Source organism: Poecilia formosa, unplaced genomic scaffold (assembly GCF_000485575.1).
Source record: "Poecilia formosa unplaced genomic scaffold, Poecilia_formosa-5.1.2 Scaffold19, whole genome shotgun sequence".
Taxonomy (NCBI): domain Eukaryota; kingdom Metazoa; phylum Chordata; class Actinopteri; order Cyprinodontiformes; family Poeciliidae; genus Poecilia; species Poecilia formosa.
The window spans coordinates 70,485-96,465 of record NW_006799958.1 but is presented as its reverse complement, the minus strand read 5'-3'; the positions used below and the strand labels follow the sequence as shown (position 1 = coordinate 96,465).

General features: G+C 39.9%; 3 protein-coding genes across 7 annotated transcripts in view; all 3 read left to right on the top strand.

The window, feature by feature from the left end:
• col8a1a (collagen, type VIII, alpha 1a) overlaps positions 1-7,564 on the top strand; it is a 12,780-nt gene extending 5,216 nt beyond the window's left edge. Inside the window, exons 2-3 of one of the 2 annotated variants that reach the window (XM_016669070.1) lie at positions 2,975-3,278; positions 4,318-7,564. In XM_016669070.1, the coding sequence (XP_016524556.1) occupies positions 2,984-3,278; positions 4,318-6,272 (2,250 nt within the window). In that variant the 5' untranslated portion in view covers positions 2,975-2,983 and the 3' untranslated portion in view covers positions 6,273-7,564. Of the gene's footprint in view, positions 1-1,955; positions 3,279-4,317 lie in introns of those variants that run through there. The other variant, XM_007547107.2, reaches the window with a different exon arrangement.
• Positions 7,565-8,419: 855 nt separating this feature from the next.
• On the top strand, positions 8,420-11,201 carry LOC103134718 (protein jagunal homolog 1-A-like). The gene is made up of 3 exons (XM_007547108.2): positions 8,420-8,560; positions 10,123-10,223; positions 10,320-11,201. Exons 1-3 carry the CDS (start codon positions 8,435-8,437, stop codon positions 10,780-10,782), a joined length of 690 nt encoding a protein of 229 aa, XP_007547170.2. The 5' UTR covers positions 8,420-8,434; the 3' UTR covers positions 10,783-11,201.
• Positions 11,202-11,989: 788 nt separating this feature from the next.
• Positions 11,990-25,422, top strand: tfg (trafficking from ER to golgi regulator). Of its 4 annotated transcripts, none has more exons than XM_007547110.2 (8): positions 11,990-12,158; positions 15,114-15,324; positions 15,437-15,520; positions 16,851-16,997; positions 17,464-17,631; positions 17,736-17,888; positions 23,224-23,316; positions 24,212-25,422. In XM_007547110.2, exons 2-8 carry the CDS (start codon positions 15,141-15,143, stop codon positions 24,640-24,642), a joined length of 1,260 nt encoding a protein of 419 aa, XP_007547172.1. In that variant the 5' UTR covers positions 11,990-12,158; positions 15,114-15,140; the 3' UTR covers positions 24,643-25,422. The 4 variants fall into 4 exon arrangements, with proteins under 4 accessions (XP_007547172.1, XP_007547171.1, XP_007547174.1 ...); XM_007547109.2 differs by having other exon boundaries at positions 15,110-15,324; XM_007547112.2 differs by having other exon boundaries at positions 11,991-12,158; positions 15,110-15,324; positions 17,811-17,888.
• The last annotated feature ends 559 nt before the right edge of the window (positions 25,423-25,981 follow it).

The window sequence follows — 25,981 nt, the reverse complement described above, 5'->3', positions numbered from 1 at the left end:
TCCAGCACCTTGTCCTCTGTTCTGAGACATTCGCTGAGCACATCGTCCGTTGAGGCTTTGTCTGAGACATTCGCTGAGCACATCGTCCGTTGAGGCTTTGTCCCTGATGCATTTATGGATCTTGGATGTTTCATCCTGGACAGTGGCTCTCACACTCACTAGTCCTCTGCCTCCTTCCTTACGGCTCGTGTACAGTCTCAGGGTGCTGGATTTGGGGTGGAACCCTCCATGCATGGTTAGTTAGGACAGCACAGAGGCCCTCATCCTGGCTGCACAGGATGATCTTCATGATGTGGGATGTCAGGGCAACAAGTTAATAGATGCTGATGACTGATGGGTGAGTTTTCTTCAGTAACAGAACCAGGCAGGATGATTTCCACAACAAAAAAAAAACCTTTTCTTGAGTCAAGCTAAGTTTGAAGAGCTGTGGAATCCCACAGAGCTGCTCATCTTATTTTTCGAGAGAACTTCTGGCTTTGGAAAATAAAACAAATTCAACATCTTGTTTTCTCTGGTAGAGCAGCCGGCAATCTGTTGAAAAGCAGTGTAACAGAGAGTGAGACATGATTAAAATATTGCCACAAATGCATTGGGGAGCTGAATCTGTTTAGCAGCAACTGAGCTGATAACATTGCATGCGTTATCGGCAACAACTGAGTGTAAGCTGAATATAAGCGGTTGCCAAAATAACACTGGTGAACTCTCTTGCTTAATAATAAGGATGAAAACTTACTGCTAAGAGTTTATTAACTGGACAGCAGAGATGACACTTCACAGTGCCATCTCCTGGATGACACCATCTGTTGTTGACAAGCACTTCTAATCCATCTTCTTTTCTTTTCCTGCACCTCTTTTAATCTCCCTCTGCTCGTATAGTTGGGAAGCCGGGCAGAGAGACGCCAGAGTTGGGGATACAATCCTGCAGACATGTCTCAGTAAAACACATACATTTCCGATTCTCTGCCTGAGTCCTTGTCAGGGCCTGGAGTTCATCCAACTTGTTAGCCAACAATCTCACTTTGCCCTTTATAATTGATAGAAGAGATGGTTTGATCATCTTTGCTCCTGCTTTGGATTCACAACAAATATTTTCCAACTTCCATTGGATTTGTGACTTTAGTTGTGGTAGTATTTCAGCTTTGCTTTTGCGATATTAATTAACTGTTCCCTACTGTAAACCACATTATTCCCCTTGCTGTTCCACTTTTTTGCAAGTAACTTAATCTGTGGACTGACGTCCTTTGATTTCTTTACATTTGTGTTTTTTTATTTAGGTTGTTACTGACATCTGATGTATTTTTTTTGTTTTATGGACCTACCAGTTTGTAGCTGCAAAATTTGTCTAAGTACTTTGAAAACATTAACACACAAAGAAACACCCATGCAATCTTTATGGCCTACAACTACAAGACTAAGTCAGCATAAACACATTGATTATGCTCCAGCTGCAGAGTTCTCACAGATCTTAAATTAATCTGCTGTTCAACCAACCAACTCTACTCTTAGTCAAAGGGTGGATCTATTGACTCTGAAGGACATTAAAGGCTCAGTAATCCTAAAATGCTGATAAAACTAAATTTCAGAATTATTTTTTGCAGTATTCACAAGAAATGTAGGATTGCCTGATTTAAATTCCAAACTTTATCATTCCCATTAGGAGATATTGAGCTTTTCTCCTACTTTGAGCTTTTCTCATGTTTCTGATAATTTTGACACAGCCGTGCCACTGTCTGTTTCGATGAGAGGCAGCCTTTGAAGGACTGATGCTGCTTTTGGTGCCTTTAGAGTCCAGGCATACCAAGCACAGCAATAATAAACAGAGTCAGCAACATCTCTTTCAAATAGAAAAGTGGTGGTTTCTGTTATCATGACAGCTGGATGGGAATTGCTGGTATTGAATAGACTAATTCTCACTGTATGAAACAGGATTTGAATTTAGCCTGATTGTCTTAATGCGAAGAACCGCGGGTAGACTTTGACTGTGAAGTGTTACAATATAAACTCAACCAAATATTATGAAGTGGAATATTCTGTAACACCCAACCAACCTACTCCTATCTGCACTCCAGTCTTAAACTGTATAAACATAGAAATTGATGAATAGTGTGGATTTCAAATGAAAGTTGCCTTAGCCCAGACTCTGAGCTATCTCTCTCAGAATCAGAATCAAGCTTTCATTGCCAAGTACGTTCACACATACCAGAAATTTGTCCTTGGTAACTTTCTCAGAATCCTTCTTTGTTTGACTAAAAAAAGCTTCTTTTTCTGCCTTTTCATGTTTACATTTATTGTATATCATATGCATGTACATATTAGTTTGGTTATGTAATTTCCTTTTACCTTTCTACCTTTTTCAAATCCAAAAACAGCTTGTTTAGTTTATGATGCGTGGCCTTTATTTTCTACAATGTGTGTAGAAATTATTTTTGTCACAAAAAGCTCTGAGATTTTTATTTATTTTTTTTTTGCAAGAACTAAACACAATCATTGAGTGACTTTTTCAAAGTCCTGTGAAAAGGTTATAAATAGTTATGCAGTGGCTGAGTCTCTCCCAGATTAGGTTTTTCTGGAGGGTAAAGAATAATGGCTTGACACAGTGGGGCCTTGGTCTTGGTGTGTGTTGCACTTGCCACTTCAGTTTCTAGGATAATCAACTTTTGTGGCATAGAAAATGAAGGCCACATACAGCTTTCCTGTGTGAAGTAAAGCTGTGTAAAAAAAAAAAAATCAAAATTAAATCCCAAGTGCCAAAAAGTTATTTATTCCTTGATATTACCTATTTATAGGATATTAACATAACTAATTCCCAAATTCCGACTATCTCAGTAGCAAATGACAGGTGTAATTGTTATAAATGTCCAGGAGAGGGAGACAGAGTGTGGTTGTTGCTTCCTGTCTGAAGATAAAACATTAGAAATGCGATGTTCAGCTGCAAGAGATAAATCACATTATTAATTATTCACTCTCTCCACAGGCTTTGGTCATGCCTCCCCTTCTTGGGCCCCTCGCTACTGTTCTGCTCCAGCTTGTCGTCTTCATATCTATGACTGGTGGTGCATACTACGGACACACTCAACACCCTCAGCCGTACCAGCCAATGCACCACCTTCAGCACATTAACATGGGCAAAGGAGGTTTTCCTCAGCAACAGTACCTTGGCAAAGAAGTGCCCTACATGCAGTTTCCACACTACAGGAAGGAGCTGCCCCAGACGCCTCTGCTCAAAGGCAAAGAAAATCCTCGGAAAGGGGGAAACTACAATGCTGGCAAAAACAAAGGTTAGAAATCCTTCTGAACACAGCAACACATTGACCGTATGTTGACAAATACATAGCAAATCTACAGAAATGTGAAAAATATAAATACTTATTGTTCTTCGCAGTATGGTAAAGTTCAAGTTGCATAGTTAAACATATTTTTTAGAAGTGTTTTTTTCACACGATTAACCTAGTGATAATGCCCCTGAGAAGTTGATTGTGGAATATTCCTAATTCTTGGAAAAACTAAAAACTGTTAATTTGAGAATTACTGCAGACTAAATGGTAATGCCTCCCCTTTCCTAAATGACTATTTAGTAAACCAGTCCCACAACTTTTCATGAAACACTTTGACAGTCCCCTTCAGCAGGACAGTTGAGGTCCCCTAAAAAACTGATAAGAACTTAAGGAACAAAGAGACTTGCTCTCTCTGCCAGGGGTGAAATTACAGATTGATGATGCAATTCCTGTTCTTTCATTTTTGGTTTGGGAGTTCCTGTTGTTTGTTTATGACACATAAACAAATGTGTCATGCCTGGGAGGCAAAACTTTTGCTTGTGTGTTGTCCAAAATATATCAGGAACTTGCAATGGCCATGGTTTACTGACCAACGTGAGAATTTCCAGTAGTTCTGAACTTGATTTCTACTTTACATTTGAAATGTCCTTGATTGATATAACTTTGGTCTCATTCTTTCAACCTCAGATACACATTTCTCTGTTTTTGTGAAGTACATACAGGTCGTTACTCTATATGGATCCCAATCTAGAGAGTATTTAGCACAGTCCACTGAGAACAGAGATTATTTTTGCTGATGTCTCAGAACCAAATGTCTCTGGACAGCTTTATGTGTTCACTGTTTATTCCCTGATTGGTCATAAATATTTTTGGCCACACTAGAAGGCTTAACGGGTTGATCATAATGTTATTGGAGGTCAGACTGAATCACTGTTTGTGGAGGAATGTGCTGTTACAGGTGATAACTTTGGGACTAAATGCGTTTCTATATTTTTGTAAGTATGCACTGTCTGTATTTAACATCTATGCATTTTGGTCACAGGTCTAACAATTCCTAGTGCAGTGGAAGGAGCTGCCCTGGGAGAACAAGGCCCTGCTGGGCCGCCTGGACCAGAGGGACCTCCAGGACCTCCAGGACCTCCAGGACCTCCTGGGCCTCCAGGAGACGGTCTGCCTGGTGGTGAAGGCCAACTGGGACCTCCAGGTCCACCAGGATTGCCTGGAATAGGGAAACTAGGCTTGCCTGGAGTGCCAGGAAAACCAGGTGTAATTGGTGAGCCTGGGCCTCAGGGAAAAATGGGACCGAGAGGTGAAGAAGGCCCCACTGGTCAACCAGGTCCTCAGGGGCCCTCGGGCCCACCTGGGCTTCCTGGAATAGGTAAACCAGGGATGCAGGGATTACCAGGACAACCAGGTGGCAAAGGAGAACCAGGTCACAAGGGCCTGCCAGGACTGCCGGGATTACCGGGACCAAAAGGAGACAAAGGAATGGGCCTCCCAGGACAGCCTGGTCACAAAGGACTTCCTGGGCCTCCTGGACCAGCTGGCCCAAGAGGGCTTCCAGGTTTTGGAAAACCAGGGTTGAATGGTTTGCCAGGTCCACAAGGACCACCAGGACATAAAGGACATCCTGGAGAATCGGGGCTTCCTGGGCCAGCTGGGAAAGGAGGACCACCTGGCCCTCCAGGTCTACCTGGTCAAGGAAAGCCAGGTCAAAATGGTCTGCCTGGAGAACCAGGAAGGACAGGTGAAAAGGGCCCTACAGGACCACCAGGATTGCCAGGAAAACCAGGACTTCCAGGATTTGGTAAACAAGGACTTTCAGGACCAAAAGGTGATAAAGGAATGAATGGACCACCTGGGCCTCCAGGACTCAAAGGAGATAAGGGCTATGGTGGATTACCTGGAATGCTTGGACCTCCTGGACCAAGTGGTCCACCAGGTCCCCCAGGACCGATCGGACGACCTGGAAGTGTAGGTGCACCTGGTCCTAAAGGAGACTGTGGAGACGGAGGACCTAAAGGACTTGATGGGGCCAAAGGTGACATTGGTCCTCCAGGGCTTCCTGGTAAGACTGGTCTAACTGGGGACCTTGGGGAACCAGGTCCTAGAGGTCCACCTGGACCAAGTGGTCCTAAAGGTGCTGATGGGTATAAAGGTCTACCTGGTATAGCTGGTCCCCCGGGTACTCCTGGTTTAAGAGGAGTGGCTGGATTACCAGGTGAAAAGGGTATTCAAGGACCTCAAGGAATCCCTGGAATAGATGGTACAGCTGGACCAATGGGATCTCCAGGTCCCACAGGACCTAAAGGAGAAAATGGACTTCCTGGTCCACCAGGCACTGCAGTCATTGGGAGTCCAGGCCTGCCTGGTCCTGCAGGACCCCAAGGAAGAGAGGGGCCATCTGGACTCCCAGGACAGCCAGGTCAACCTGGTCCACCTGGACCACCAGGACCACCTGGTGAACCTGTTTTCTCTCCAGAAATGGCTGGGGTTCTCTCTGAGATGGGACCAGGACTAGATGGTGTTAAAGCCGGAAGTTATGGCAAAAAGAGCAAATACGGTGGAGGCGGGGCTGAAGTAATGGGTTCCAGTGGCCTTGAAATGCCAGCATTTACGGCTGTAGCGTCCACTCCCTTCCCACCTGTGGGGAGTCCGGTTGTTTTTGATAAGCTGTTGTACAACGGCCGTCAAAACTACAATCCTCAGACAGGAATCTTCACCTGCGACATCCCCGGCATTTACTACTTTGCCTACCACATTCATTGTAAGGGAGAGAACGTGTGGGTGGCTTTGATGAGAAACAATGAGCCTGTGATGTATACATACGATGAATACAAAAAAGGTTCCTTAGACCAAGCCTCTGGAAGTGCAGTCCTGCCTCTCCAACCCGGGGACACTGTGTATATTCAGATGCCATCAGATCAAGCCTCAGGACTTTATGCTGGAGAGTATGTGCAGTCCTCCTTTACTGGATATTTGCTCTATCCAATGTAAAGTCTCATACTTTATGAGCAAGGAAAGGAGGAAGCTTTTCACTGAATAATGAATGATCTTATTATAAATTATCTTAGACTGAGATGAAAGCACAGAATCTGTACTGTATAACCTGAAAATCAATTCAAGTGGGAGACCTAAGACTTGTTTTTTTTATATATAAACATAAAGGAGTTTATGGAGTGTATTAACAAGATAGTAAGATTAACTTCTCTCTGTTCATTACACTGTTACAGCAGAGTCAAAGTGCACAGCATCAAAATTGGCATCCAGCAGGTAATGTGGAAAAAAACAAACAAACATAACAATGTGGACCAATTTTGACAGTAAATTGTTATTTATTTCTACATTTGTACTTCCTGCCTCTTGGGGTATTAATGCAAAAATTGACATCGATGTTTTTTAAAATTATTTCATTTCTGTCTGTTATTAAAGTTAGCATGTATTATTATGCAGGCTGAAAATGTGTCAGTTCTGGGGGGAAAAAATTGAATAGCAAAATTCAGTGAGAAGAACACAAGGGCTAACTAACTACGTGACTGTAAAACGATATGCATGAAGGAACTGGGGTGTATGTTGATTATTCTACTCTTGTGTAGAAGAACACAAATCTTAGATGGTAAAAAACCAACATGACAGCTTTACAAGGAATATTGAGCTTTTATGGAGGAGATTAGAAAAACAATGTAATGTTATTTTTATTTTGAATCGTTTGCTGATTATTTTGTGAATCTGCTGCTGTGAAAAACCCATAAAGTCTAGACACATTATTGCTCTGAACTACAAAGCCACTCAACAGACTACAATAGACCATTTCACCACAATGGATGGCAATGACATAAAATATTGTTACAAGAATCATACAAGTATACTAATCTTGTTTGCAAGCAACTTTTAGTGAGGAATGGCATTCATTCAGTGTTTTAAAGAACATTAATTCTTTAAAAAAGTGACGTTTTTAATTGTCTCTCTATCTCTTTTGGAAATAACTATTTGGGCTATTTAATTTTGTTTGACTGAAGTGAATGTTTCTTTGTAATTCTTTTTATTTAACAGGTTTAATTTAAAATTCACTGTTTCAAAACTAAGATGTAGGACACAATTTCATATTAGAAGCGCATCATTCACAATCCATTTCCCACGTAATGGATTATGATGAAAAAAATAAAGTATGACTAGTTTAAAAAAAAAGAGTGATGATATCGATATCGTCCCTGTAATCGAATTGTGTTGGTGTTTAAACTTTGTCGTGACAATTTATTTAAAAAAAATAAATGTTTATTAAAATTGTACCAGAATGATTCTTTCTTTTTATGGTAAGCTGCATGGATAGTGTTATGCATACTCGCAGCTTGTTGTTTATATCTATTTACTCAGGGCAGCATTTATAAAAGAAGCAGCTCTTCTTGTGACAGTTTATTACAGGAAATACAATCAAGGTCCTTAACCTGCTTAAGTATTAGCAGGAATAACATACTCAATTGACACTGGTGAATTGTTTGGAAAGAAATCTCAAAATTTTGTGTTTATATACCTTTTTCCAACATGTCCTGGGCAACTATGTCCCCTGTGTGCAGCAACACAGAGGACACAGTTGTTTAGGAATAGACTATAGAGGTTATTTTTTTGCTCCAAAAAGAATAGAAACTATTTTCCACCAAGAACGTCAACATGTTTAGTTGAAAGGGAAATAGAAGCAAATCAGAGAATAGAGATTGCCATAAGAAAAAAGAAAAACTGAGAAGATAGCCTTAAAAAGGGGGTTGAAAGATAACAAAAAACTTTATGATAAGAAACTTTGGACTGGTGAAGAAGTTTGCCTTCTTTGTTCAATGGCTGAATTATCAATAAATATTTTTCCAAACTCTCTGTTGAATTCAATCAAAACAAAATGTAAGACAAAACGTTTGAAATAACACTGTTTTTATTTATTTATTTATTTATTTATTTATTTATTTGCTTATCTAATTTCCACTAGGGATTCTGGGGTTAAAATAACTGAATAGAACAGAATTGATTTTATATGAATTGGAGATCAAATGTGAAATGCAATCTCCAACCTAGTTCATGTCATACGTATCTTTGAAATTACTGAAATCCTTGTAACTGCGCCTGGCTTTATTAGAGCCGCTCATCAGAACATTTGTCAAATCTTTAGCAGGATGAGGTCAGAGAGGGGGATGCTGATGCTGCAATCCGACTGTGCGCATGCGCGTTGCCATGTCCTGTATTTCATCACATCTTTTGTGTTACTGTACAACGCATTCAACCATCGAGCTTGTCCAGAGGTAAGTAAACACTCAGCGGCATAATGAATCATAACTTGATTTGATATTTAAGCATCGTTGAGGACAATTTTGACATTAACTCGAAACCAGTCCGGTATTTAATACGCACCTGCTCAAATTAAGCAAATACAGGAAATGGTCGGGCTCAGCAGCTAACGCGCTCCCTGCTTTCCGCCATCGTCGTTATTCTCGGTCAAGTTTTCGGCTTGTATCTAAACAACTGTTTACACCGTTGTATAAATGCAGCAGAGTATTTACGCTTAGTAACCCTTTTCTCATTTTGCCATGATGCAAAAACCTCAGCGGATTTTATTGGAATGTTATAAACCAGCAAAAAGTTTTTTACATCACTGCAGCTCGGAAATAAAATTGCTTTCATTTTTTGTGAAAGTTTGGCATCCATCCATCCATTTTCTTTACACCCTTTTCCCTAGTGGGGTCAGGAGGGGTGCTGGTGCCTATCTCCAGCTAACGTTCCGGGCGAGAGGCGGGGTATACCCTGTACAGGTCGCCAGTATGTCGCAGGGCAACACAGTGACAGACAGGACAAACAACCATGCACACACACACCTAGGGGCAATTTGGAGAGCCCATTTAACCTGACAGTCATGTTTTTGGACTGTGGGAGGAAACCAGAGTACCCAGAGAGAAGCCACACAAACACAGGCAGAATGCAAACTCCATGCAGAAAGAAAAGACTGGGGCCCGGAATCAGACAGGGAACCTTCTTGTTGCAAGGCAACAGCTCTACCAACTGCTCCACTGTGCAGCCCAGTTTGGCATTCATTGGTATTCATTTCCCTTTACTAAATAACATTTAGTTACTAAACGTAAATTCACTGAGGTCTTGAGAAGGTAGCGCCTCGACTTGACGTCGGCAGGTTATTTAATATTCTATTATAATCTTAATCTAAATACAGCTGTTCTGCGACGGCCTCTGGCTTGTTTTCATTCACGAACACACATCAATAGATTATTGAAAGGTTCAGGTTTAAAAATATATATGTATATGTATATATCCTAACCTTCGAAGATCTTGCAGAGCTCTGATCAATCAATCAATCATCCAGATTCAAGAAGAATCTGCTTGGATCTAAACTGGATTAAAACTTAAACAGAACTTTAAGCTCAACATGAAAGTCACTACATTTGGAGAAAATCTAACACACTCTGAACACACCATTCTCAATATTATGTGATGATAACAGCATTGGCAGCATCATGCTGTGGGAGAGAAGCTATAGTCAGAGTTTGTGGCCCAATGCAAACAGTGACATATAGGACCTTCCTAGAAGAAAACCTGTAAAGGTTTGCCTTTAAGCAGGTCAACAAATGTTGTATATACTGTATTTTTTTTTTTTACTTCCACTTTACAATTATACAACAATGCTTTTGTAAGGCACTGCACAACACACTGACTTTTTAAAAATCTAACACCTAAAGTTATTATTATTGTAGGAGGTAATTATCTGGGTTTGACCTTTTTATATTGTCTATCTAAACAATAAATAGAAATATTTGCAGCTTATTTTGTGTAAAGTTGTGTATTTTGTGTGGAACAGGATCGCCCGAACATGACATCCCGTGTTGGCCCCAGAACAGCCAGTACAAATGGAACTGACTTCAAACCCAGAGAAAAGGTGGCCCCACGTTACCAGATGAGGCAAGTTACAAAAAATACAGTTCCTATTGATAATATTTACCTTTTTTTTTTTAAATATCCAAACATCAATCTGAATGTTGACTTTCTATATTGCAGCGCTTCCCTGAAGTCAGAGGTGCGGAAGCTGAACTGGGTCCACCTTCTGATCTGGTTGCTGGTGGCTGCGCAAGTGATTGTGAGCCACTTTGACCTGGTGTCACACGACACAGTGTCCGTACCGTACCAGTGGGAGTACCCCTACCTGCTCAGCCTCATCCCCCTGCTCTGCAGCAGCCTGTCACTCCCAAACAATAACATCAGCTACCTGGTTATATCCATGATCAGTGCAGGGCTTTTCTCTGTGGCGCCTCTCATTTATGGTGGCATGGAGATGTTTCCCGTAGCTCAGCAGCTCTATCGCCACGGAAAAGCGTACCGCTTCATCTTTGGCTTCTCTGCTGTGACTGTTATGTACCTCATCATGGTGGTTGCTGTTCAAGTGCATGCGTGGCAGATATACTACATGAAGAAACTTTTAGATTCATGGTTTGATGCCACTCAGGAAAAGAAGAAGAAATGAATGCATAAAAAGAGGATTGCTTCTGGAAAATGTATGTTTATGTTGCAAGTTTCATTCAGTTGCATTTATTTGGTCAGACAAAAATCCCACAGCATAGATCCTAGAACAGTAATAAGCAGCAGGTTAGCTTGCATCTTGTATTTGCAGTGACCAATGCAATCTTTGCACCTTCTTCAATAATAAGCAGGCTTCTGTTTTTCTCTACACAGAACTCAGGTTACAGTGATTTCATTTTGCTCATGCTTACACAACAACAAACACACAAATTGTGTCAGTGTGTACATTTTGTTTCTAAACTCCCAGTGTTTGTTCATATTAGGTGATTTATTTTGGTCTCATTCGATTATGTTATGTAAATTATGATTATGTCTCTATTTTTAGTGAGAAAAAAAAACATTAAAGAAGAAATAAAACCATCACAACCTCTGTCTGCTTGGTCATTCTAAGCACCGTAATGACGCTACTTCATTTTGACTTGTAGAAACAAAAAATATGTATTGTATGTTTTCTTGATTACATTTAGTTTGTCTCCAAAACTATGGTATTAAAACTAAACAAAATAAATGTAGCACAGTGCATCAATATAGTACAGTTGGCTTAACTTAAAATACAAAATATGCTTGCTATAAATAAAAAGCATCTAAATTTGTTAAGGTGAGAATATTTTGTCACCTTAAGCTTGCGTGATTGGTGTCTACTGCATCGGCTGAGCTCACAATTCATTTGAAATCCAACTCAAAGGACTTGCAAACTAGCAGTGCGATGTGTGTTTATCACAAAATTTTGTTCAACTGTGTTACAAGCTTTTGACAAATTCTGAAATCAACAATAATTCTGTCATTTACAGAAACAGCACCAGTTAATATGCTGTGTTTTATACATTTTCACAGATGCTTGAAAAATGTTACATTTTGTCCCGGGAGTACTTTAGTTGGTCGCAGGCTGTATACTTACTTAAATATCCTGTTTAAATATGGGCTTGTAGATATTAACATCGGTGGGTCCATCTCTTTTAAACAGGGCGGAATCCCAAACAGTGATATTCTAATTATTGTTTATCAGTAAATACGAATATCAATTTTAGATACCTCTTTGTGCAGTGCAGTGGGTTGGGTTTCAAGCTATTCAAGATATTGACTATAGAAGAAATTTAATCCTGTTCATCTATTCAATTTAGAGGGGAGTAGTCCTAACACACTTTGTTCCAGACGCTCTGCGGCTGCGCGAAGAGAATGCCACGTACTGGTTGACGTTGACAGACTGGATGACACTTCCTGATGCTGGTTCCTGGACTTAGCTAGGCCAGCTAACAAACTAGAACTTCACGGTTCGGGGAAACCTGTGAACACACAGCGTGGTGAAGTCGTCTGATTCAGGTAAAATACCTCATTGGTTTGGATGTTTAGCTGTAATCACTCAGTAGTTTCTATGTCATCACTGTCTGTTAGCTGCTACTACTTAGCGGTATCCGGCTAATGTTTCGTTTGCTAACTATATAGCTAACGGTGCGTTGGTTCACCCAGAGACTGATTCAGCAGAATTTCAGTTTTCAGTTTCCCATACATGCTATTATTTATAATCCAACAGTGTATTGCCTCAATACGCTGTTGGATTATAAAGTAAACTTTTATCTAGCTGTATGTGCTTGTTAATTGTAGAAACACGTCTAAGTCGATTCTTACTGACCTTTGGTGTAACCTGAAATTGAACTAAATCGTTTATTACATTTGCATACTGTTGTACATATATTTTCTAAAGTGATTGTTTATTATGTTCGGCTTGTGTAGCCCATGTATCTAGTACTGAAAAGGCCTGGATTGTCAAACTTAACCAGTCACACTGCGTTGTTGTTAATGTGATAAACAAAGTTGGGCGGCTCTTTTTTTTGCGGCCGATAAACGCAAAGTTGGCATGCATCATTATTTTATTCATTAAATTCCAGAGATTTTTGCTCCATGAAATCGCAGAGTTTCTCGGTGTCGCCATTTGATCTGCTTGTGTGCTAAAGGTTAGCAACAACACAATCCTTAGCATCTAGCCAATTACTCATCTGGCCAGGACTGCCAAAGCAGTAGGATTTCTGCAAATAAATCCACAGCGGGGCTTTGTTTGGCATAAACCTCTCAGATACTGAATCTATGGGAAGATAATAACTGACATGTTACATCGCGGCTGATGTTAACTGGGGATGGGCAAAAGATTGACTTAATCACAGTATTTTGTAGTATTTAATGTGTCAGAAGTCACACTGAAGAGTGTTTGATAAATCCTTCTCTCTTTTTTTTTATTTAAATAAAATTTGCATACAGAGTTTTGAGGCTGGATGAAGCCATACAAATATAAATGCTGCTCTGAAAATGCAACCTAAACCTTATCACAAAAGGTTACTTCACTACAGCAGTAACACTAATCGATGATTCACTATTCACAAATGATATATATACTTTCACTTTTTGGGTGATGTTTGCAAACATCATCAGTGGTAGTTTATCATTACCTCTCTTTAATCCCCCCCCCCTCCCACAGTGTTAATAATGATCGTACCCCATCTGTAATGTTAATGTGGAAAAATAAGATGAGTTTTGCTTTTGTTTTTGCTTTTCTGCCTTGTCAAATAAATTGTGTATGTTACCAGCTTGTTTTCCCCAAAAAATCTGATTATAATTAAAATTGATTTGAGCTCATTACTGACAAAAGAAAATGTAGCCGTTTTTTCCACTCTGTTGTTTTGAGTCTACTCTGAGATTAATTTTTTTCTGTTGAAATCTAAACCTAAGTTATTTCTTTAATATACATACAGGTAATCAAAATCTAATCATATAAAACACAACCAGGAATGGAGAGGCTGTTAATTAAATAAACTAAAATCTGGTGAAGAAGGAATGGGAATGTAGAGAGGTTTAGATAAAACATAAAAGAAATCCTGATGATTGCAGTAAATTGTCGTGGTTAATGTTAAATTAACCACGACAATTGGTCGTGGTTAATTTAACCACGACCAATTCTTGAAGACTATTATCAAGAAGAATAGTCTTCTTGATAAGACTATTCTTATCAAGAAGACTGAGCGTTCTGGTCAAAGTCAACATGAAGGCTGTCTTTGCCACTTCACAGGCTGACGTTTGACCCTTAGACTCTTCTGTTCATTGAATCTCTGATGTTATTATTTTGGTAGACTTTTCAGATAATCAGAGCCCACCTGGAACCCCTCAAAGTAAATATAGCTTAAGATGGCTTAATAAAGAACTGTTAAATACATCGTTTTTCCTGTAACATATTTTAGTCCTACACGCTTATCACTGCAGCCACCCACCTGACCTGATCTGCTGACATACTTTTGAGGAATTCCTGCTTGATTTTGTTGGGCTCATGACTGGCATCTCACAGATTTTTGTAAAATTGCCTCGCAGAGAGAAAGTGATGTTCATCAACTGGGACGGTCGCCAGGGTAGAGCCTGACAGCTCGTGTTTTTTCCTTTTTTTTTTTTCAGGCATATGATCAGCTCAATTCAGAAGGGATAATTTTTGCAAAATGTCGCAGTCAATTTAAAATATTTGCCAATAGTGATATTGTGAAGCAGTGTAGTTGGGGCTTTACATAAGATGACGTACTTCACTGGGACTCTACTTTTGCTACCAGTTGATGCACAGAGGCATATTTTCTGTGTCACTGTGTAGTGGCAGAATAAACAGCAAGTCTATTCATGCTCATGACCTAAACATAATGACCCATTTACAATACACACACCCACTGTCTTACCCGGTTTTTTTGTTTTGAGCTTGTCTAATAATTGTGTTCACTAGCCTCAGTGCTAACATTTAGCTTTATATTGTACAAATCTAGAACTCAACCCAGAACAACTGGAACCAACATTCAGTTTCATCAGAAGAAGAATCAAGAAAAACCCCTACTAGTTTATAAATTAATTAGTTTATAAATTACAATAGTAGTTTATAAATTACAAACTACTTATTCTTATGAAACATGGGGAACCGATATGTAGCTTCATACTTTTATCTGTTTGTCTTTCGTTTGGTTTTGTTTTGTTTGTATTTCCTTCTAATTCATGTAAATAACTTTGAACTGCCTTGTTGCTGAAAATGTGCTACATAAATAAAGCTACCTTGCTTTACCTCAGTGGTTTATTATATAGTAAGTGTCAATCTTAACATAGAAATTGATTTAAAAAAAAGTTAACACATTTACATAAGACCGTTCTTAGAATTCTTATTTCAGGTGTTTTTAAAAGTTTGAACTTGAATTGTGAGCTGTAAAATAAGGGGAGATGAAGTGTTTTTGAACGTGCCCCTCTTGTTCCTCGGTAAGGCAGTGGGAGCAGCAGAGATCAGACGACACCATGAACGGCCAGCTGGACCTGAGCGGCAAGCTGATCATCAAAGCCCAGCTGGGTGACGACATTCGACGCATCCCTATCCACAATGAAGACATCACATACGACGAGCTGGTGCTGATGATGCAGCGCGTCTTCAGAGGCAAGCTGCAGAGTAACGATGAAGTTACCATTAAATACAAAGATGAAGGTGAGTCTTCCCCTCTTCTGAACCGAATGCAAGGCGCGTCTACCTCTGTTGCATCGTATAACTTCAGCACGTTTTTTTTTTTTTTTCCTTTTGTCTTTTTTTCTGTTTCCAGATGATGACCTCATCACCATTTTTGACAGCTCTGACCTCTCCTTTGCAATCCAGTGCAGTAGAATACTCAAATTGACATTATTTGGTAAGCTGTTTCTTTTTTTTCTCTCTCACATTTTTACAAAAAGATAACAAATTTTCTTTCTTTACGCTGTTCCGCCAGCCAGTCACTGGAGAGCAGTGGAGCTTTTGTTTTCTCCATGCTCTGCTCTGTGACTCGGTGTCTGTGGAATTTCACTGTGTCTCCTAGCATTGGATGAGCAAACAAATAACGACAAGTCATGGTCAGATTTATCACAAAACCCAGTCGTGGCAGTTAGACCGGGTTATAAAACCTAATTTAAATTGCATACTAGCCCTGTTCACTTTAGCCGTAGCTCTTGGAAGTGTTTCTATTTCGCCCTGTCATGTCGGTCAAGGCTTCTAACTGTCAGTAGTTTTTAGTAATTGTAAGTTTCTTTTTTGAAAAGTGTTCGATTTCTATATAAAGTCCTTGAAGGTGCTCGATATTCCACCTGCACAGTTTGATGAGAAAAGACTCTTTACAGGTGATTATTTATAAGCATAATGTGAGCAGGAGGTTCATTTACCTTAACGCTTTTTGTTCAATATAATATTTATTATGCCTAATAGCTTAATGATCTGTGTAATTGAGATAAAGGAGATCTTATATTTCATATGTTAAAATGATTGAAATTGGAGGATTTTTTTTTCTTTACATTAGTGTTTTGTTCTCAGACCTGTCAGATGGACAGGGTGTGTGAGAGAGCTTACAAAACATAAACTGTTACATTTTAGTTTGTCCCTGCTTTGTACAACACCATCACACGACATTATTTCTAAATCATATCATGTAATGGTGTATTAAAAATGCTGTCTTTAGTTCATTTGTATTGCTTTTAACTCCAAAGTGTGGTGCTGTAAAACTTTTCAAACTTTTTGGAAAGTGCTTGAATTTTGCTGTGGGAAAAGCGTACGAACCACGCGTTAGTGCAACAACTGGAAGATGTTTTTCTTCTTTGAAACGAGGGCGAATCGGTACAAGCCCGAGCTTTGGATCAGATGCTATGACCTCATCTGGAGATTACTGCCTTGAACTTGTGCCAAGTTTGGAAGGCGTAGATCATGCCTGTGATCTCAGAACGGCCAACATCTTGAACCGGGGCGTTGCGCCCTGAGCCGTTTCCACAAACACCGGGAAGCTGATACGAGGAACTGACATGGAAAAAGAAATGTCTACTCCTATTTATTCTTTCCTAATTTTCTCTGTCGATTCAGAGTGGGGAGACGAGGGTTGAAGGTAGTTGTTGTGAAAAGAAACATTGGGTTAGGTGCAGGATTCTGCACATAATCCTGCCAGTTTATGACTGATTCTTTCATCATTTTTTTAATGTTGTAATTGTTTTTATTTGCAGTGAATGGTCAGCCGCGGCCTTTGGAATCCAGTCAAGTGAAGTACCTGCGCAGGGAGCTGATTGAGCTCAGGAATAAAGTCAACAACCTCCTTGACAGCCTGGAGCCGCCCTCAGAGCCTGGAATGACTTCCACGGCGCCTGAAAACGGTGAGCAGCAACTCGCCTTAACTTGATGCACCTTCAACTAACACAAGAGAAACTTCTATCTTTGTTTCTCCCTTCCTGTTAGGACTTCCCAGAATAGTTCGGACGAACTCCCCAAAAGTAGCAGATCGTTATATTTCATAAGGAGAACTGAAGGAAATGTGTCTGACTTAGACTCTGACACCAGACTGAGGCAGTTTATTCAAGTCTCTATTAAAACACACATTTGATTGTTTTAGCAGGATATTTGCGAGCAGCAGCTCTCTGAACGTCTTATGCACAATTCATTTCGACCGAAGCCGTGTAAGAGCAGAAATGGGTTCTTACCACATCAGAGCAGTGAGCAAATATTTTGTGCGAGTCTATTCTCTGACTATTTTTGTAATTCTCTCTTGACGCTTCTAAATGCCGTCTGTTACTTGCATTTAAGGACTTAAAAATGTTCCATCTTAAATTTGTTTTCTTCTAGAGTCGTTGGATGGGCGTGAAGGCAAAGTACTGACGGCAGACTCGACAGTGAAACAGGCTCCTCCGGTCAGCGCAGCCAGCATGTCGGCCTTTGACCCTTTGAAAAACCAGGACGAGGTCAACAAGAATATCATTTCTGCTTTTGGCCTGAGCGAGGACCAGGCCCCAGGTACGACACACCACACTCCCCAACTGGGATGTCTTCCCCTGGAAAGCGTTCAGTTTTGTCTCTAACGTGCTTCTCTCTTTTAAAAAAAAAAAAAAAAAAAAATGCAGTTGCTCCCCCTGCTGCTGCAACAGAGGAGCGCTCGGGGACTCCTGACAGCATTGCTTCCTCCTCTTCTGCAGCGCCTCAGCCAGGAGTGCCCCCTCAGCCACAGCCTCCTTATGTTGGCGTACAACAGGGACCCCCCGCTGGAGTTGATGGTAAGAAACTGACCCACAAAGATCCCCTTGATTAATAGAAGGGAAAAAAGACATACTTCATGAGGATGGTAAGACACATCCCGATAGAGAAAGAAGAGCGATGCTTTGTTTTACAGCTGCGACGGTGCATTATTTCAAAGTTAGCAGCAACTTAGCCTTACAAACACTACCTTCAGGTTGTGTAGCTTGAGAAATCTTTTTTTTGTAGTCCTAATGGGAATTTTTGCTAGCGTTTGTAGAAGCTACTCTAGAGCAGTGTTTCTCAAACTTTTCAGGCTGAGGATCACTTAACCCATTAAACAAACTCTCCAAGGCCACCTAACTTAAAAGTGCCCCTGCAATAACACAACATGTAAATGTATCATCTAAATATATCCAGCCTGAAATGACAGTATTAGTCTCTTAACTAATGAGAAGTGGTGCTGTTTTAGACATGTGAAAAGCATAAGCATGTCGAGTTATTTACAAATTCCAATTCACTACAAGTGTTGTGTGCATTAACATCATTTTAGGGCCATTTGTAATTTAGAAGCACAATAAAAGAAAAAAAATAGATTTGAGTTGCTTTGGCAGAAACAAAAATGCTCTTCTACACCAAAAATTATTCACCCATTTCTATGAGCGTTTTTTATCTATTGTAATTATTCACTGATAAATCATTTCTAAATTAAATAAAAATTACAGCAGCTGGTTTTAGGCCACTTACTCATTATTATTTTTAACCACAAGCCTTTGACAAGCTAACTGTACATATCACACTGTGAGCTGAGCTGCATATAAATGGTTGTTTAGATGCAGTACCTTACGAACCACTAGGGGGCGCCTGTTGACCACCAGTGGTCTGGTGACCACAGTTTGAGAGAGATTGCACCAGAGCTAAAAACTAGAAACCAAATGCTTGGTTGATGTGATGCTATTAAAATTGTTGGGGAATATAGGATTTTGTTGGATGAGTGTTTATAGTCTGTTGATAAATTTTTATGGGTGTAGGTATATTTGCTTTTAGCTGCAGAAATAGATTGTCTCTGATCAATAATAGTTTGGATTTGGGAAACTGAATGAACCTCATCAGGGGAAAAAGTCACTGAAATTTATAGCAAATTTAAGGTGCGCTATATTCATTCTGGTTCACATCGACATGCTTTTGTTTCTCGCTTACTCATAACTTCGTACTTCCTAGACTTGTTTTCTTTTTCTTTGGAACTCACATTTATGATGTCATGAGTGTTTTTGAATGAAAAATCACCACTGCAATCCTGAACAAAATAAAAACAAAAGTCTCCAAGGAGGTTATCTCACTAATCAGAGGTCTTGCCATTACTCTTCTCAGTGTGCAACCTGAGACTCCTACATGTTTGGCCCAAGCCAAAAGCCTGATTCAGATAGGCTAATGAGGGATTGTACATCTTTGCTAGAGAAAAACAAAACAAAAAACAAAGTTAGTTTTTAACTTTGTGTGCGGTTCTGCTGAAGTGTTACTCTATTCACATTTATTTCAATCATCTCTGCGGTCCATATTTTGCTAACTTTAAGTAATAAAACAGGAATAGTCTTTATTACTTTCAATTATGTGACTAGAAGCAGCTAAACGTTGTGGGAATATCAATCAAATGATGTTTTGTTTTTACATCTGCTCTCTTCAAAGCCATTTTTAGGGATTTCAGCTTTAATCATTAGAAAGTCTTCAGGTGTTTATGTTCTAAGATGCACATTGCGACAAATCATAAGGTGCAGGTTTTGTTCACCGAGTTTGAAAGAAGCAGACAGGCTGCAGCTGCTGCTTTATGTGGTCAGTGTTCTCTTGGTATGGGTGGCACAGGTTTTATTTATTAGAAATCTGTGGAGCAATACAAACTATTTGTGACCAAGAAGCTCTCTCTTATTTTTATAGGCAAGTAAACAAGATGGAGAAAGTTATGTAAAGTTTGTTTTGGTTACACGTTTCCAAGCGTTTGGAAGTGATGCTACAAAGGCAGTATGGTGCCATCGCCGGACTACACCTTTAAAACCACAACTTTTAAAAAAAAATGTGGAACTCTTTCCCTTTTTTTCAGCACAGCTTATTTAAAATTCTATATATTTCAACATTTCTGTAAATTATGGAATTACTTAGCTGTGGGGGGAAAAAAAACTGAAAATAACGTCAATGCTGTTGTATGGATCGCTGTTCTCCGAATGCGACGGCCCTGTCGGCGTCGGTAGATGTAATTTGTGACGACGTCCCATTCTGCGTGCCACAGACAAAAAAGTAGGGTAAAATTAAAGGTCCTGGTGATTTAAGTACTGCATTTTCCCCTATAAGTCAGTACAGAACCATTGTTTTCCTATGATTCATTGGCAGCTGTGATTTTTTATTTTTCCTATTATTTTTGTAAATACATCTCTCATGTCCAATATGGTACCAAGTGTTTTGTCTTCATATCTGTCCCATGGTTTTATTCTCCTCACTTCCAAGGCTGCAGATGGTTGGCACACAGAGACCATAAACCCGCCCCTGTACGGACTGCTCTTTTACATTGTGGTTTCTTCACTCTTCACCCTCTTACTACTTTCTGTGGTTGCAGTCTGACAGCCTTGAGGCAAATCAGACCAGCCAGTCTGCGCACAATATTTTATATAGTAAAATATGAGAGTTTGAATGCCAACAGAGCACTTGTGTTAGCCAGAAGTCATCTTTTAATGGAGCCTTAGACTGCTTGTTAACTTAAGAATGCTGCTAAAACAATTTGTGAACAAATGGTAAAAAATTTGCCCTTTTTTATTTTTTTTCTGACTCTCATTGAACTGTGGTAATAATTTCAATCTGTACAACCCCCCCACTTCCTCCCAAAAGTAAAAGAACTAGACATGTATTGATCAAATCTACAGTTGTTTTATTTGTGTAAAATACTCGTTGCAAAACAGGATTTTGTTTTGATGAACTCCCAAAGTATCAGTTTTAACGAGTTTCTGTGATTAAAGAGAAAATGTTAAGTTTCAGTGAAATCAACATTCAGATCTGCCCATCAATTTTACATAACAGTGCTCATAATGGACAACAGATGATGGCAACACAAGGAAAAAAAAACAAAACAATTTCACACACATGGCTCCTCTTACAGTAAAGACCACTGTGTTGGATGTTCATGTGGCGACAGGATCGTTCAGCCAAGTATTTCGTTGAGGTGTTTCTAATGCAGAGCATTGTGAGAAGTTATAAGTGAAGACTTGGCTTAAATGACATGCATGAAAAAACACTGGACCTATTGAATTATGGATCATCTTTAACATGTTAGAGATGCATCAACAAGAAAAATCTGTTGCTTTTAATTGAGCACTGTTTTTGTCCAGTAATTGGCCAATCAGAAACTAAATATCCACTCAGTGAATGCACCGTACTTACTTGGTCTTATTGGAAGTTATTGTTGAGGGTATGCTGATAAATAATTGCCTATTTTAGTAGTTGAAACACCATATTTGTCTTAATATGCATTAATACGCACAGCGGCAACCGTCTTGGCGCCACCGCAGAACCTAACTTCCTTATTTTTGCTCTTTTTTGTGTACAGCCAATCAGTGCCAAGGAAAAGGAATGGCGCTCCAGGATTGGTTGCTTTGCACAGCCAGTAGCGAGTCAAGTTCTTCCCAAGCTGCATTTTTTTTCCAAATACTTTAGATATGATTTATGAAAAAATCCACAAATAACCAAATTTATCGCAAACGGATAAAGTGTTTTGTGTGTGTGGAGTAACGACCCACACACACAAAACAAATCCACAAATAGGCAGGATCGTGACAGACAGGCTCAGTTTTTATAGTTGAGCTTTTTTCTCTGAATTTCTTTGGCAGCTTTTATTTCTGAATGGATTTTATTGGACAAAGATGAATAATTTGTGATGCTTCTATGGTGTCAGTTGTTAAGAAATAGTTTTTGCAGTACAAGAGTAAATGAGCTATGCTATTATTGTTTTTGATGGATTTTATTGGGGTTTACTTATGCGTCATGACCAAGAGGAGCGTACTGCGTAGCTCTGTAATTTTGGGCAGGTTTTGAAGCTATCAGCATTTGATTGTAGAAAATATTTTTTACTCACAGAACCTAAAGAGAAATGGAGTAAAATCTGAATCTCCTTTTCTGCTCTATTGGTAAGAAACGAGCCATAAAATCTCCGATCAGCGTCTAGCTTTTTTTTTTTTTTTCCAACCGGTGCTGTGCTCTCTAGCTGCTTGTGCCGTCACCATACTCGTATATACCCAGTGTGAGATCTGGAAGTAAAATTGTGACCTTGTTTAGGGAAAACACTGACTTGCCAAGTCTCTGCTTGTGTGTTCCACACTTGAACCTTTGATGGAAAACCTGATGAAAAAGAAAAAATGTATTGTGTGCGTTTTTTTTTTTTTTTTTTTTTTTTTTTTTTTAATCTTAGCATAAAATCATGCAGCTGTGTTGTGGTTAAGCAATAAATTATATATTTCTGTTCTTTTTGCAAAAAAATAAAAGATAAATGTATTAGAAAGTCAGATGCCTCTTGAGAAATATTCGGGTCTCTTCAGGATGTGATGATGCCAAACAATGAAGTCTCAGTTTGAAGAAGAAGTCGCTTTGCTCATATGATATTTGCAAACCAAAGCTGTTTATTTGCTGTGAGGCAGAGGAAAGGTGCTTTCTTTCTGCAGTTTTAACTACTTGCGCACCTGCGTTCTGCTCACTTACTGAGAATCAGACTGTTTCCATGACGATTTGAGCACACGTCTACAGACGTTATACAGACAAACCTAACACCGTCTGATCTTTTAAAAAAAAAAAAAATGTAAGGGAGCCAAAAAAACCCCACAATGTCAAGAAGTTGTAAATCTGTCTCTGATGTATTTGGTAATGAGCTTCTTAATTGGAGAAGCTCGGTTAACTGTAATTTCACCAAAAGCTGTGACACCATCAGAAATTAGTCGTTATACAAGCTGACTGATCTGTGGGGATGAGCTGGAACAAGCAGGGCCTATAAAACCTTTCTCGCCCTGTCGTCCATAAATGTAATTTATGCGCCGCACTCGAGTTGTTTTATGGAGGGTTGTTGGCCCACTAATTGTGCTAATTAGGTTTTAATTGTTGACTGAAATGCTGCGTTTCCATCCCGGATAACGAGCTCTGAAGAGGAACTGAGACGGCTTTGCAAGAAGAAACCTGAAAATGAAGCTAGACTTCTGGTTTGGCTTCACAAATGTAGGGCATGATTTTTAGATTTATGCCATGTTTAGCCTATCTGGTGTATAGATTAGGTAATAGTGCTGTTATGGAGAAGTAGTAGTTTTATATTTGGAGTGTTTCTAACGATACTGCTTTTCACTGCCTCCTCAGGTCAGGTGTATCAGCAGTACCAGGCTCCAGGTGGATACCCTCCTCAGCAGCCAGGTGCGCCACCGCAGCAGCAGTACACCATGCCGTATCCCGGTAAGACGTAAACTGGGCAGGATTATAGGGGAAAATGCTTCTGTATTCATTTAATTTAGAAATAATCTGGCAGCAGAAGCTTCAAGTTTCTGCTCAAATGCTACAATTCTTCCTCACATAATCTATTGTGTGAGGAGCTTTTTCCTGGAGAGCAGGAACCACCTTTAAAAGACTGTTCAACTATAATTACAATCAAATATAACAAATAACAAGAGCAGCTAGTATGAAGGGATTGCAAAATATCATTCAGGAAAATTTGTTTTAGAAAAATCTTTCAAACATCAGCTTCTAAATAATCAAAAATGCATTCATGTTTTTAAATTAATATATTTTTATTAGCAAATGGTTTTTTTTGTTGTTGTTGTTGTTTATTTGGATCCCTACTAACCGTTGCCGTGACGACTACTCTTCCTGGGGCCCACATCATAAAAATAAACAACAACACATATTCACACTTAATATAACATTAGTGGCATAGCATATTGATTAATAAATGTACAATTTTAACACTTTATGTAATAAAATAATTAAACAGGGCTCAGGCTGAATGCTCTGGCAATTGTTACATTTGAAACAGATGGAGATGGTTTTTTTGATTTTTTTTTGAGATGGTTCCATGTTTTTGTTTTTCTAAAACTACGGTTTTTTTTCTCCAGAATTCCATTTAAAAATGTTTTTTTGTTTATTTGGGGATGTGATTTCCTTTTTTATAATTGCTAATTTGCACAAATGATTAATCATGTGTTCATCCATGTGTGTGTCAATTGTTTTTCTTTCTCTTACCATCCTCCTGCCAGGCTAAGCCTGTCATATTTCCATGGTTGTTTTGCTGTTGACCGATAAATTCACATTTAATCATTAAAGAAAATTCACAAGATGTCCTCCTACTTCTCAGCTGGATACAGTTCTCAGCCTGGAGCCCCTCAGCCTGGCCCTCCACAGCCTCAGCAGCAGTTTCAGAACTACCCTCCACCCTCCTCCCAGGCTCCTGGCCCCGGTTCGGCCCCAACTCCTGGCTTCCAGACCGGCCAGCAGCAGCAGCAGCAGCAGCAGCAGCAGCAGCAGCCGCCTCATCAGCCTCAGGGAGCTCAGCAGTATCCACCCGGAGCCTTCCCTCCCCAAAACTATACCTCCCAGGGCTCCCAGCCTGCCAACTACAGCATGCCACCGAGCTCCCAGCCTGGCTCAGGGTTTCAACCCCGCCCGGGCTTCACCCCGCCGCCAGGCACTGCCGTCACTCCTCCACCCGGCGCTGCTAATCCCTACGCCCGCAACCGCCCCCATTATGGTCAGGGCTACACTCAGCCGGGACCTGGGTACCGGTAAAAGAGGGCAGTAGCAGGAGGTAATAATTCCTCGCCCCATGCCCCCCTTTGCCCCCCATTATGTGGCTCCAACTGTTTAAGGTGTGTGCAGGAAAAAAGGTCTACTGCTCTACAAATATCAAGTCCAAATATAAGAAAAACAGGCAACCCCTCCCTCCCTGTCTGATGGTTAGTGTTCGTACACACCTCTCTCTGTTCTGGTCCTGATGTTTGCTCCTCACCTTATTTATCCCCCTCTCCCACTCCCCCCCCATCTGTTCTCCTGCCACCTCCACCGGCTGTTCTGCCCTCCTGTGTCTGTCGTCGTAACAACGGACCTAGTCTGTACGCGCACACCTGGGAGACCAAAACATGCTGTTGCACAAACTGTTCTTCGTCCTTTTCATGATAAGGTGTTGTTTTGCGAGTGGGATCAGAATTTGTGATAAAATTCTTCAACAGCTTTGAGTTTACTCTGTGTAGGACACTATGACAAAAGTTAGCCCTGTTTTTCTTTTTCTTTTTTTTTTTTGATTAACTTCACCACCATGTTGGTATTAATAATGTGTCTGCCCCATGTTGGGAACACTATAGCTACAGGTTTAGGTAATGAAGGCTTCTCTTGTTTAGTTTCATACCGTCGGTCACCTCCAGCACAGCTTGTGTTCCTTTCTTTTCTTCTCACTGGTTTTTACTAATGTATATCAAATCAAATTCTTCTCTCAAATGAGATTAGTTGTTTATGTATAAATGTTAACTCTTCTTTTTTTTTTCTTGAATCTAATAAAGAATTGAGACCCAGTTTGAGTTGTCTGTCTTTTCTTAATGTTGTGCAGCTTTTTATTCAGTGTTTTTCTTAATCTTTTACTGTGGTTTCTGAGTTCATGTCTGTTAAGTATGGTTTGGACCGTTCCCTCTCCTCACCCTGCTTTGGAAAAACTGCAGTAATGCTGCTTATTTCTGCTTTGTTTTTCCTGCCTGTGGGTTGTGCTTGGCTGGGACTTGTGACATGGGAATATGTGGTTTGGTCTACCACGTGAAACCGTCTGAATACACAAAGTTATTAATAATTTGGTAAAGCGTAAGCGTTGAAATCTCTTAGCAGCTGCTAGCTGAGCATCCTTCATGTGCTCCGTCACGCACTGAAAAAAATGCAAAGTTCTTCAACTTGGCGTGCTTTCTCTGCACACCTATTTTTGCTATTTTGTTACACATTTAAATCTTTATCATAACCTTCAGAAGTTCTGATGAACCCTGAAGTGTAAAGGGCAACTATTAAAAATATTAAATGAACTATTTTCTGATCTTAGCTGATATTGCTGTAGCCTGTTTTACCCTGGAGACATTGGCAAAAAAAAACA